This window comes from Phalacrocorax aristotelis, chromosome 2 (genome assembly GCF_949628215.1).
Source record: "Phalacrocorax aristotelis chromosome 2, bGulAri2.1, whole genome shotgun sequence".
In the NCBI taxonomy this organism is placed as follows: Eukaryota; Metazoa; Chordata; class Aves; order Suliformes; family Phalacrocoracidae; genus Phalacrocorax; species Phalacrocorax aristotelis.
In genome coordinates, this window is record NC_134277.1 from 26,696,421 (window position 1) to 26,709,350 (window position 12,930).

The 12,930-nt window shown below is 42.9% G+C and overlaps 1 protein-coding gene across 1 annotated transcript in view; it reads left to right on the plus strand.

The window, feature by feature from the left end:
• Positions 1 to 2,350: 2,350 nt before the first annotated feature.
• The window catches only part of VPS50 (VPS50 subunit of EARP/GARPII complex), a 96,036-nt gene continuing 85,456 nt past the window's right edge, over positions 2,351 to 12,930 (plus strand). The window contains exons 1-2 of the mRNA XM_075082843.1: positions 2,351 to 2,638; positions 4,888 to 4,956. Coding sequence (XP_074938944.1) covers positions 2,606 to 2,638; positions 4,888 to 4,956 — 102 coding nt within the window. The 5' untranslated portion in view covers positions 2,351 to 2,605. The remainder of the gene's footprint in view (positions 2,639 to 4,887; positions 4,957 to 12,930) is intronic.

A 12,930-nucleotide genomic window follows, 5' to 3' on the forward strand; every position in this document is an offset into this window, starting at 1 on the left:
AGAGTCTTGCTTAATTTTTTTTCTAGCGCTTTCGAGCCCATACCTTTTCTGTATTTTTTTCCTTAATATAAGCATAACTTGGCGCTGATTTTGTTCCCTTTCTCTAAACAACATGTACGTGAAGTGCCTATCAGGCATCTTCTAACAAAGAATCCAATGGCTAGAGTGGACGGCTTACTACAGTTGTTGAGTTAGCTGCTGATTACTGTTTATTCTGCATTAACTGACATCGGTTTAATTAATATTAATATTAATATATGATTTGGATTTTGTCCAAGGCTGTCACTCACCGTACAAATCTAATCAGCAGCAAACCAGGCAACCCTCCCACAGTTGCAAGTGCAGTAACAGTTTGCAACAGCAAATATTTGCATCGACAGGGATGGTTTATCCATAGAAAAACACACTACTTTTTCGCTATACAGCACTGAAGCAGACCATTATGGATTAACGAGTATTAGGCTAGACTGTACCCTGCCTTGTGCAGGAGGGACTGGTAGCAAGGAATTGCCTCCCCTTCACTGCAAGAGTCCTGCAAGGTCCTAAGCCCCCACCAGAAGGGCTGAATGCTCAATTTTTACTCAAGGGAGGTGAATATACCCAGATCTTTCCAGAATTCTCAGCAGCTCTGTATAATCAAATGTAAGAAACATGAGGGTTATTTCAGGTTAACAAATAAGTACAGTGGTCCCACCAGAAATAATGTCACCGCCAGACATGAGCCAGTGGATAAAGAGGGTATTTCGTATATTCCCAAAGGCTTCCCAGGTCCGCTGTCCAGCCCCTCCTGAATGCTGCTGTTTACAACCTGCTTAATCCACAACTGTAGGCTAGATATATCAAATTGCAACCTTTTATGAAACCTGAGTTAGAAATTATCTATGTGGCTTCAACATGTAATAATATATTGGTCACAGGTTCCAATTAATTTCTAACTGAAATGAATGGGAGCTTTTGCATTGGCATAAAGTCTGTGTTGGTTTTCAAATGCTCTACGCAGGCAAAGAAAGTTTAAAAAAAAAAAAAAAAAGAACCGGTTAGCAACATTATATTTATTAAGTATGTCCCCATATTTCCAGCATTTGGATATGCTCTTGATGTCATTAATATGCCACAATTTTCTACACTGAATAACTTATACACAAATAAAGTGGATGCTAAAATCGTACATTATTTTTTCTATAGAATTGTAGCTTGTTCTGATTGTTAAATGGCATTTACCCAAACCTCACTCATTTTTAATAAAAGCATTAAAGCAACTTTATTTGCAGCAGTAATGCTCTGAGTACTTCCAGCATTTCTGCAAATTTTAGCTATTTTATTACTAACAAGTAACTTTGTTATGTGCTAAACTTGTTAGAGGTTTTCCACAGATATAACTACGGATTATATTCCCAGTGGTAGGCAGAAGCAATGGATTCTTCCTAAATCATGCAGGGATGGGACGACCGGTCCTGACCTTCCCTTCATCACTGTGTTGGTTCAAATGGAGAGCAGCGTGCCCACTTTTATCTGTCAGACCCTGCAACAAGTTATCAGCCATCTGGCAGGCTAAATAACAACGGGACTAGGGAACGTGTGCTGAGCTGACCTATGCACAGACTCCAGTGATTCCAAAAGGAAAGACCTTTTCTGCAGGTATTGCTATGCTGCAGTGGATGTGTTGGTAGCCTTATTACTGAATGTTGTCTCCAGTGAAACAAAGATTATAGAACAAATTATTTTTTTTTTTATAAATAAGATTTTAAAAGTTATCAGCTTTTTTTTTTTAAGTTGAAATCTATAGAACCAAAGTATAGAAACGTGCAAGTCTATTTTGGTGATGCAAAACTGCACCACCCGTGACCAGGCCCGACACCCTTATGCCTAACACCCACAATAACCTGGGGCAAACAGAAAATGGCCATCACCCAAGTGTATTTTTAGCTAGTCTGTCTCTTCAGACAGAGCCCGGTTTTGTCTTCTCAGCTCAGAGTCTAAACAAGTGAACCTCGACGCCCAAATACATACTATAAACATCCCCCAAAACCCAGAGAACAAGCCTAAGAGACAAGGCAGAGCACGGGTTCGGGGTGGTACGAGTTTAGCAGCGTTTTCGAAGAGCAGGCGGCCGGCCTACGAGCTCCTTCCACTGCTCTGCACCGCTGCCAGAGCCGGACCGGGGCCCTCGTCCCGCCGGCCGGAGCCTCTCCTCCTCCACCGCCCAGTTCCGCCTCCCCGGGCGGCGGCTGCTCGCTTCTCCCCGCTCCCGGCTCCCCACGAAGGTCAGCGGGCCCGTCAGCGGGCCCGTCCCGGGGCCCGTCCCCGCGCCCCCAGCCGCCCCCACGCTCCGCCGACAAGGGCCGCCTCAGGGCTGCCGGCGCCGGCCGGGCGCGCCGCCGCGGAAGGAGCCTCTCCCCGCCCGCCGTCCACGGCCGTGCTGACGGGGCTTGTAGTCGGGCGCCGCCGCCCGAGGACTACCGGTCCCAGGGAGCAGCGGGCGGGCTCTGTCAGGTGGCGTCCAACATGGCTTCCCCGTGCCCGCCGGGGCCCCGGCCAGCGGCCGTGCGGGGCTGCTGAGCGCTGTCGGGGCGACGGCGGCGGGGGGACCGGTACCGGTACCGTCATGCAGAAGATCAAGTCGCTGATGACCCGCCAGGTGAGCGGCTGTTCCCGGGGTCGCCGTGCCTGGCGCTGCCGGCGGGGGGGTGCCGGGGCCGGGGCCGGGGCCGGCGTCTGCGGCCGTGCCGAGCACCCCGCGGGGCTGCGGGGCGCGGGCATGGCCCTCCGCCCGGCGGGCGGGGAGAGGGAGCGCTTAGCGGGCGTTACCTCTCCGTACGCCTGCACCCAGCTTCTTTTTGCTCTATAAATCAAGAAATAGAAGGATGGATGGGTGCCAGCGCGTAGCTTGTGCCATAACAGACGAATTGGGGTTAAAGATGACACGACTGGTCTGTGTCACGTATAATTTCACGTGTAATTTTGGAGGCCTGGGCCGTGGTGCTGGAACGTGGCTTTGTCTGACAGCAAAGGCTTGTGACCGAAAGGGAGGCGAGGCCGTGGAGGCGCCGGGGAAGTACCCGGGTGGGCGCATATGGAATGTGTGCTGGAGTAGCTAGCGCGTTTCTGCTAGCCATGGCACTTTGTACCCCTCGTCTCCTGGATTAGGTAGATCTGGTCTGCGTTTGGACCGGCATTTCTAAGGTTGCAAGCCTTTTAAAGGAGCGCATTAGAAGAGCTTTCGAGTCATTCACTAAACGAAATACCTCTAAAACAAATCCTGTTTGCCCGTGTGTCTGAATTTGACAACTTAAAAAAAATCGCTTGAGTCACCCACCACATCAGATAGTCTAGATAATTATAGAAAATTATGGGAAAGTCAGAAACGGAACTTCGCCTTTTTTTCTAAACCCTGTCCTCAAAATTGTGGTGCTTATGCGGGAGACAGGGCTTAAAAATGGAGATCAGCATGGAAGCTGAATATCCAAAATAACGTTCTGCTCCCCTTCAGTATAGGGTAAATGGGCAGTTTTCACCTTGACTAAGAGGAGTTGTGGGAAGCCTGCCCAGTGTGGAAATGTCTTATGTGAAAATGACGTGACTTATGCAATTTTCAGCCTTTGGGTAGGATTAAGTTCCATTTAGCATTTGATAAGTGAAACTTTTTAATGCTTCTGAAGATAAGCTGCTAGTACTGCAGATTTTTGAGAGGATGTGTGGAGGATTTCAAGTGAAGTATGAGAAGATGCAGCAGTTGCTTTGGCTGGTTGTTTCCTTGAATTTTTGATGCATAGAGGTGAGTCACCTTCGGTGGTGGTAACTGGAAAGGGAGGATGATTTGAAACAATGCACAAGGAAATCTGAGAATCGAAACCAAAATGAAGAGGTTTTGCATCCAAGGAAGATGAAACAATTGTAAAGTGTAGTAGTTACCACAGAAGAGATGAACTTGTAAAACATTTTATCAGTTTCAAAGGATAAGTACTCGCACAGTAATTGCATGGGTCCTGTTTGAAAGGAAGCATAGGTACCCGGGGCCTGAAAGGGGCTTGGGAACAGTACTGTTAGCATTGACCACAAGAGCAGGAGGGAAGTCTGCCTGAAACTCGTGGCTCACGTGAACACCCTGAAGTCTCAAGGGAAGCTGGAGTCAGAACCGTATCTGAAACGTGAATGGTTAGATTCACCTCTGCCTAGGCAGCTGGCAGAAAGTGCGCTAAGCAGCATGTGCTGTGGTATGGCTTCATAAAATCACTAATGTGTTGGATATTCAGCAAACGCATACTCAGCTGGTTAATTGATGCTTCCTGTACAAAGCTTCAGTCTGCTAGAGCATATTCTATTTATGTGGCTATATGTTTTAAAAAGTCATAATTATATGAAATAGCTCATGTGGTTTATGCATCTTTTTCAGTTTAGTTATGCGTAAGGAAAACCAGTCCTAATAGTCTTATATGGTAAATAGACAAATATGCCATCAAATAAAAATAATATAATTTTGCTACAGAATAGGTAGCACTTAACTTGAATTCAATTATTTGATTCCGTTAAACCATTAAGTTAGTGGAATGAAGTATGTTTTGGTTTTTTGACATGTGCAGTTTTAAATTTAAAATAAGATCTGGAAGTTGAGAGGAGGATGTAAATGAACTTTATGATGGTAATGTTAGTGAATGGTACTGAAAAGGTCCATATTGCAGCATAAAGTTGGAAATGCTCAGATGTTTGAGGAACAAAATTTATACACCAATGATCTTATAGAATAAAGTGTTAGCCATACAGCCTTGTGTCAGTGTAATTTATTAAAGGAGTTGTAGGTATATATTCAACACCAGGTAAGACTTGTGCTGTTTGATTGCAAGATACATAAAGTAATCAATCTTAACTGACTTCAACATTCTTTTAAAGGGTCTAAGAAGTCCTCAGGAGAGTGTTCATGACCTCAGTCCTATCGAAAGCTTTCGGATTCCTAGTAAGGTATGATACACAGTCCCTCCACTCCCACCACCTTCAGTTTAGTTTTTCATTTTATAGTTAGATGACACTTAGTTCCTTTTTTTTTTTTTTGCACCAGGTTTGCTGCTGTTCTTTTTGACACTTTTATTCCTTGCTGAAAATCTTTTAAAATATTTTCATGAAAGGATGGAGAGCTGTGAGCTGTGAGGCAAAACAGTTCACTGACAGAATGAGCTTGCATTAAAATTTCTTTCTTGGAACTTTTGAGTTGTTACTGGGTGCTGATCTTAATATTATCTATGTTTCCTGCTGGAATGAAGAAAGAAAAAAAGAAGGAAAAAGAAAAGTACCTTTTTTTTGCTTTACTTTGGGAAGTAGATGCTGCATGAGTAGCATGTATAGTTCTGGTCTTGATATTTAGTCTCTTTATGCTTTTGGTGCTGTAAGTATATTTCGTAGTTTCATGGGTTCTCTTCAGCAAATAGCATTAACTTTGTGTTCTACTTTAAACATTACAGCTTTAGAATAATAATAGGTTTTTGGCTTTTTTGGGGTCTAACTACTGAAACGATGCCAGCTCACTCTTGTCTCACAAATGATGATGAATAGTCTGGGTGTGTGGGAACAATTGTCACAATATTTGACAGCTCCTTATATCTGAGTTGATCTGAGTGAAGGATTCACAAGACTTGCTGTGGATGTTGTTTGTTATTTTCCCCTAATTTGGGCTTTCCCTTTAACCAATGAAATATTTAAGTTACTGACTTGAATTTGGATGCCTTATTTTACAATAGGTTAAAAAAAAAAAAGCAAAGAAAAAAAAGCCCTTATGTTTCTTTGTCTCTGTATAAATAACGTGTAATATGTTCCTTGTGCTGAGGCAGACCAGAAAATCAGTGTTATTGTATATTTAAAAAATCAAGTAACAATCTCTGAATTGGTACATAATACTCTGTTAAACAGTGGCCAATATATTGATTTCAGAGAGCGAGGTATTCAGTTGCGGAGATGCTGAAAGGACCGTCTCATCTCCGTGGCTTAGATTTCAAAACTGCAGATTTCTGCTACCCACTGAGCATCCAGTTTCAAACTGTCTCTTTTGCCAAGTTGACTATCCAGGTAAAACTACATGTAGGGTATCTTGGCTGGGTTTCCATTCTATAATAGTTAGATGTTATGTGACTGGTAACCCTATACCTTGTATCAATAACACTGGGTAAACAAATACCTCTCAATAATTTGTGTTTTTTTCATACATTTATGTCAAACATTTGTAATGTGAGGACATTATCGGCAACTGTTCTGCAAACAGAATCTCGTTGCAGTTATGAATTCTGTGCCTGAAAAGCCAAGATTACATCGACATAGAACTTTCTACCTGATTACTTTTTTTGAAGTTGATAAAATTAGAGTATTATTCTCTTCTGTGCCACAGAATAAAAATTTTATATTTTTCAATCTTTTAATATGTTTTTCCTTCCAAAATGTTTCAGGTGAGTAGTTCTCAAAATAACTACTAGATTCTGAGTAGCTTAAGTTAACTTTTACCTTCTCAACAGGCTGTATTGAGTCTTTAAACTGTTGTAAATTTGCCTGGTTATCTGATTACTTGAATGATGCTTGGCATCATATCGTTTAGTTTTAGGTAGTCCTGTGAGAAGCAGGAAGTTGGACTCGATGATCCTTATAGGTTCCTTCCAACTTGAGATATTCTATGATTCTAAGAGAATGTTGAATAAAACTACTGTGTTTTGATCAGTTTAACTCCTGGCTGTGGTCCCAAGCCATTTGTCATGGTAACTTTACTTCCAGCCCTTTTCTTTTAGAGGAAGGATTTATATTGTCATGCCTCCTTAACTTTGCTGAAACCTTTATTGTAGTATTTTACTTTTCAAATGATGAGAGATCGATGAGGCAGTGTCATATGTCTCCTGTCACTGTAAGCATAAATGCAGATACCCTTCCTTGAAAAGAGGAATTTGGGGGTGGGAGGGTGGGGTGGCGGAATATGTTGTCTGTGTTTGTGGTATGAGTATCCATCAAGGAGATCACGTTTCAGTACTGCACAGAATTTGAAAGTCATTGAGCTTTTGGATATTGGTGCCTGTTTTGAACTGAAGCCATATTCAATGCCATGGCAATGTACTGATGTCACAAATCAGAACTGCATTATAATTACAGGATCAAGCAGCTTTGCTGGATAATTCAGGCTAATGCCTCTCAATAATTCTTTCATATTAATGGGCGAGTTTGGTAAAGGGAGTTCACTTTTGAATGCAAAAGTAAAGGCTAAAGAAAAGGTGCAGATTTTTAAAGGCAATGAGTAAAAGCGAAATACTGTTGCGGGTGGCTATTTGAAAGCATACGTTATTCTCCACTGCTGCATTTTATTAACTATTCTTGTTTATATCTTGCGTAACAAAAGTCTCAAGCTGACCAGCCAAATACTGTTTTGATGAGAGAATGGTTATGTTGCTGCACTTTCATCATCACACTTCCACTGTCAAAGTGGTGCCTCCAGATTGATTAGGACAAGTGTTACTGAAATTTTCAAAAGCTGGGTTGAAGCTATAGAGAGGTATAGAGAATGAAAGGCTGCAGAGCCAGCATGAATCACTGGAAAGAGCACAAGCCACTGATGGATAACGTTAACTCTAAGGACAAAACATGTTTTTGAAGTGGGGGACTGTCACACTGGAGGTCCAATGGGAAATATGGAGCACAGGAAGAAGAATGTGTTGACATTACATCCCCTGAGGAGAGAAGCAGCAAAATTCATTTGGGTCTTGATATCTGAAAGTTGTTGGTTTGCTGACTGGTGGCTTGTTGGCAAGCATGCTAAAGTGATGACTGTGCTCCTCAACTTTTTGGTTTTTATTTTTAAATGATGAAATGATTTTGTACCTGAATATTTTACTGAATACCTCCAAGTGTATGAACTCACATTAACCAGTACTCCAATAAGTTCTGCAAATATGTTGAAAAATTTCAATTTATCATCATGTGAAGGCCAATCACCAGCAAACTTGCTTTGCTTTCTGTTGTGATACAGACTCATGCTGCCAACTCGGTCGCACAGAGAAGTAAGCGCATAAAAGTTTAAGTCTGTGATGCAGTCTGTAGATAAGGCAAATCTGAACTGCAAGGCTGGATTTCTGGAAGAGAAAATTGTCTGAAGAGGGATTTCATATCTTTTTTGATTGAGACACTTTAACTCATCTGTGTCCCCTGATCGCCCTGGGGAACTGTAATTCTTATTGAACCATTCTGTTATTGTTAGCTTTGTTGTTTCCCAAGCTGATAACAGTTTTGTTTAGTAGATTCTGTCACAACAGGGCGAGGTAGGTATTTTGTACACTTGAATTCAAGTGTGTGGGTTTAATAATGAGTTGGCTTTGGATTAGGTTGTTTATCTCGATAATAATCAGCTCATACGCAATATACAAATATTAGTTGACTTTGTGGCTTATGGTAGTAAACGGCACTGAAAGTTTACTTTCAATGCTTTTCCTATAGATATAGAAGCGTGGCTTTCTCAGTTTGTGTGGGTTTCTGTTTCTCCAACAGCAGCTGAGTGCTTTTCAGAGGTGCATGAAGGGGTGGTGTGGCCGATATCTGTTCTATGGATCAGGTTTTGTTGTCCTCTCCATCAGGAGAATTGTTTTCACAGTGCAATGTTTGTTTTGGCAGAGTGAGGGCTTTTTAATATGTACTCTGTATACATACTGAAGGAGAGATCAGAAGGTTCGGGGCATTTCATCTGAAAGATAAGGGACACCACAAACTTCCCTGTGGGACTGCCTTCCTTAGCGGTGGATTACCTGGGGGGAAAAAAAGGGGAAAAAAAAGCTTTGAGGTGAGTTTGTAGATATAGTTATACACACATTATGGACATACATAAACATATCTTTTTATATAGGCAAAAGATAGTGTGCATATATATAAAAATACTTTTATACATTATTTATTTCATGATGGTAGGACGTTGCAATGTACCTGCTGATTGAATCTGTTGAGCAGGGCCCTCACCCTGGTATTTGGGATTAACTTTTAACGTAGGTGTTATCCAAGTTCAGAATGGAGGGATATAAATTGACATTGTGTTCATTGGTGTGGTTTTGGCTCGTGACAAAGAGAGGCAGGCTGTGCCCAAATGAGTACAACGCAGACTTGGCCCCTGGCCCTCTCTGTGTGGAGGTGCATAGACTATTGCTGGCCTTCAGCTTCTAATTAGAAACTTTTTAGATTTTTTTCTTTTCTCTGAGTAGTATCAGTTAACGTTTTTCAATGTCTTCACTTCCCAAGTCTTTCAGTTGATAGCGACTGGAATGCAGAAGGTGTTTGCTTCATTCAACAGAGCAGTATTGGTTTTGGTGTTACAGGCAGTGTAGAATACAAGGAGAGTGGGAGTGTGATGTACTGGGAAATAGCTGGGTAAGTCATCTAAAACTTGCTGAACTGCATTTAAGGTGAGTCTGCAGTGAAATGACTAATGACTCTTCCAAAATATATTTCAAGGAATTGCCACAGGCTCCTAGACCTGTAAATTTCTACTTCCGTAGAACAGGAAGACAAGGTGGTATGAGAAGTGTGTGGATGCAAACACTGCGTTTTATTTATCAATGGCTTCTTCAAGTATGCAAAGCTGACAGACAGATAGGGTTGTTGGTTGGTTTTTTTTTATTTCTTTATCCTTTCTCTCCCCAGAAGCTGTCTTTCACTGATCTATTTAGGGGGCATTATGGTAGAGAGACCTGCTGCTTAGGGTTGCAGTAATCATAACCTGAAAGGAAGTATGTTTGACAGGACAAATTGCCTTTCCATGAAATTATGATCCAAAGTACTGGCAAAAAAAAAAGGTACATTTGGCACCACAAATGATGCAAGTTTTATGTAGGAGGTGAAGTCTCTCGCTGAACAAAACTGGAAAAATGAGTAGCCCATGAAACAGCATCTTAGATGGCTGGGTTGGCCATTATTGCTTGGAGAGTTCCTGCTGCTGAATGTGTGTATTAGCCTGGGCAGGTGGACTGAAATGAGTACTGTGGGGTCCACCTTGCCAATGTGCTGCTCTTCCTGATCTCCTGTGTATCTAATTGATTCAGTTTAGCAATGGTGAAGTTCTCTGCATGACTGTCATATATGATTCCCTCTGCCCAAATTTTTTATAGTTTTTTATTATTCAGAATAGCCCTTGGAATTGCTGAATTTACATAAAATTTATGTAAAATTTACAGACAAATGTGTTTTAATGTTGACTTTTATTTAAAGGCAGATATTTAAGCAGCAATAGTTAGAAGAGTTTGGGGGTGGAAAAGTGCCTTGAGGGTTTAAATAGAGCTCCTCTCTCTACCTCTGCAAAGTGTGTGAATACTAGCTCCACAGTGCTAAATCTGGACTTCCCTGAGGCCCCTTAAGCTATAGGCTTCATATGTATATTAGTAACATTTTTTTGTATCTCTAACTGAAGGGATGAGGAAGATTGAATATCAGCAAATAAAATTTAGCCAAGGACATGTGCTTCCTTGTGGTGAGTAATAGATTGGCCTTGAGCATGTTAGTTATTTGAAACTAGTGGAGCATGATGCAAGCTGCAGTTCATCATGGCACAGTCTGGTGGCAGACAGTGTAATTTATATGAGAGGTTTAGTTTATTCTGGAGAGTTATTGTCACTAGACTGCTTTTCTAGAAAGAATGAACAGGACAAAGAAAACACAGTCCATTTAATAAACATTTTCCTAGGTAACGTTTTGGTGAAAAACACTGAGATGAACGTCTAAAGGGTGGGTGTCACGAGGATGGGGCCAGACCATTTTCAGTGGTGCCCAATGACAGGACAAGGGGCGATGGGCACAAGTTGGAACACAGGAAGTTCCATCTCAATATGAGGAAAAACTTCCTCACTGTGAAGGTGACAGAGCAGTGGAACAGGCTGCCCAGGGAGGTTGTGGAGTCTCCCTCTCTGGAAATCTGCAAAACCCGCCTGGACACAGTCCTGTGCCCCCTGCTCTGGGTGTGCCTGCTCAAGCAGGGGGGTTGGACGAGATGATCTCCAGAGGTCCCTTCCAACCCCTGTCATTCTGTGATTCTGTGATGAACAATCTTTCTCAGACAGGATAAAATGGTTTCTTAGTAATTTTCCTAGCCACATCAATATCAGCTTTACTTTTGTGCTGAAAATTGTGGTCCTCTACAAAGACCACAGAAAGGTCATTCATTAGATCTCATTGAAATGCTAATATTAAGAACAACCCTCCCAAATTATTATCATGTGGCTCTAAATCCGGAATATTTCTCCCCAATGGCTTTCTTAATATATCTTCAGGGGATGTCGGTCACCATTGACCTATGGCATTGACATATCATTTCACCAATATGACAAGACATCAATAGTCTAGAAATTCAAATGATCCTAAAGATTTCCTCTTAGGATTACCTTTTCTTCTTTTTCCTTTTAACAAATGACTGTGCAGGAACTTGTAGCCACATACCAGATGATGAATTAGATGATTCCATTTGCAGTGGTTTGGTGGACAAATTAAGCTGACACTGTTGCCTGTCTTGGATAATTTTTAATTTTAATTTCAGATAGCTGAAACTCAAGGTACTGTAAGATGTTAAGCTGATTTATAGGGGGATGTTACAGGATAAAGCTGCCATTTATTAGGGAGTGTAGAGGGAAATAATTTTTTGTTTGTTTTAAAGGACAGGAATACATACCATTAGATAATAGACTCATTGCTATATATATCAAGAGCAGTATGCCGCTGAATCTGAATGTGTGTGTCCTCTGCCAATCCATGCACTCTCATGTGATGGAAACTTCAAAACCATGGAGTAAAAAATTGAAACAGACTCTAAAGGGACTATTTTTCAAGAATCTTTTCATTCTCATCCCACGTAACCTGCCCTCGTCTGCTCTGTTTCTCATGCTCTTAGTAAAGCTGAAACGTGAGGTGGAAATGCATTGCTGCTGGGTGAATTGTATGGCCAGAGCTGAAGGGACAGGCCTGCCTGTGTGGAGTCCTGGCTGTCTCTTCGGTGCCAGTGGGGTGGCACAGGCTCTTTCCCTGCAAACCTGTCCTGCTGGTACCGTCTGCTGTCAAGGCCACGTCACTAACCCAGCCTTTGCCTTTGAGCAAGGTGATCACGTGGCATTGTGGACTGGTGCTCGCTAAGAGCGGGACTGTGCTCAAAACCTGTTCTTAAGAGTTTGTCTAAAGAATAGCATCATCTTGCTTTGTTATTTATTGTTGTCATATTTTTATTTATGTGTATTATTTCCTTATTTCCCACATGTCTATCGGTGCACTCCCTTCGTCCCTGCTTTCCCATGCACGGCCTGGTGTGGGTGCATGACCCGAGGTGCGAGGCAGGTCTCCCCGCCTCGCCGCAGGTCAGCCGGCCGCCGCCGGGAAGCGCTGGTGGCGGCGGCTGGGTCGGGCGGTTTCAGTCTGTGGAGGTCTGAGCCCCTCAGGGCCGCACGGGAGAGCAAGAAAGTGGCTCTCGGATGGCTTGTCTCCGGGGTACCCTCCGCGCCGTCTCGGCTCGAAGCGGCCTTACAGCTGCGGCTTCGTCCGCGCTCCAGCGGGTGGCGGCCCAGCACCGCGCCGCGGCTTGGGCCGGGCCTGAGGCCGGGGGCAGAGCGGCCTGCGGCGGGGCGGTGTCCCGGCCGCCCTCTCCTTCGGCCTCGGTTGTGCCTGCTCATGTCGCCGAGGGGTTCCTGCCCCTTCTACCAGAGCCGTTGCCGCTCCCCCTCCGTTTTTCTTTTTTTCGTTTTCCTACCAGAGGTATTTTAGAGGAGCAGCGGCTCCTTCTCATGCTTTTCCAAACAGTTCACTTGTCACCCCTTGGCTGTCTCCAATTGTGTATTTAAAAGTGTCGCTTTGCCTCATAACATATACACGTTGACCTTATTTCAATTGATGTTCAAAATAAGTGAGTTAATGGTTACTGAGTCAATTAATCTAAAATCTGATGCCTCTAGCCAGCGA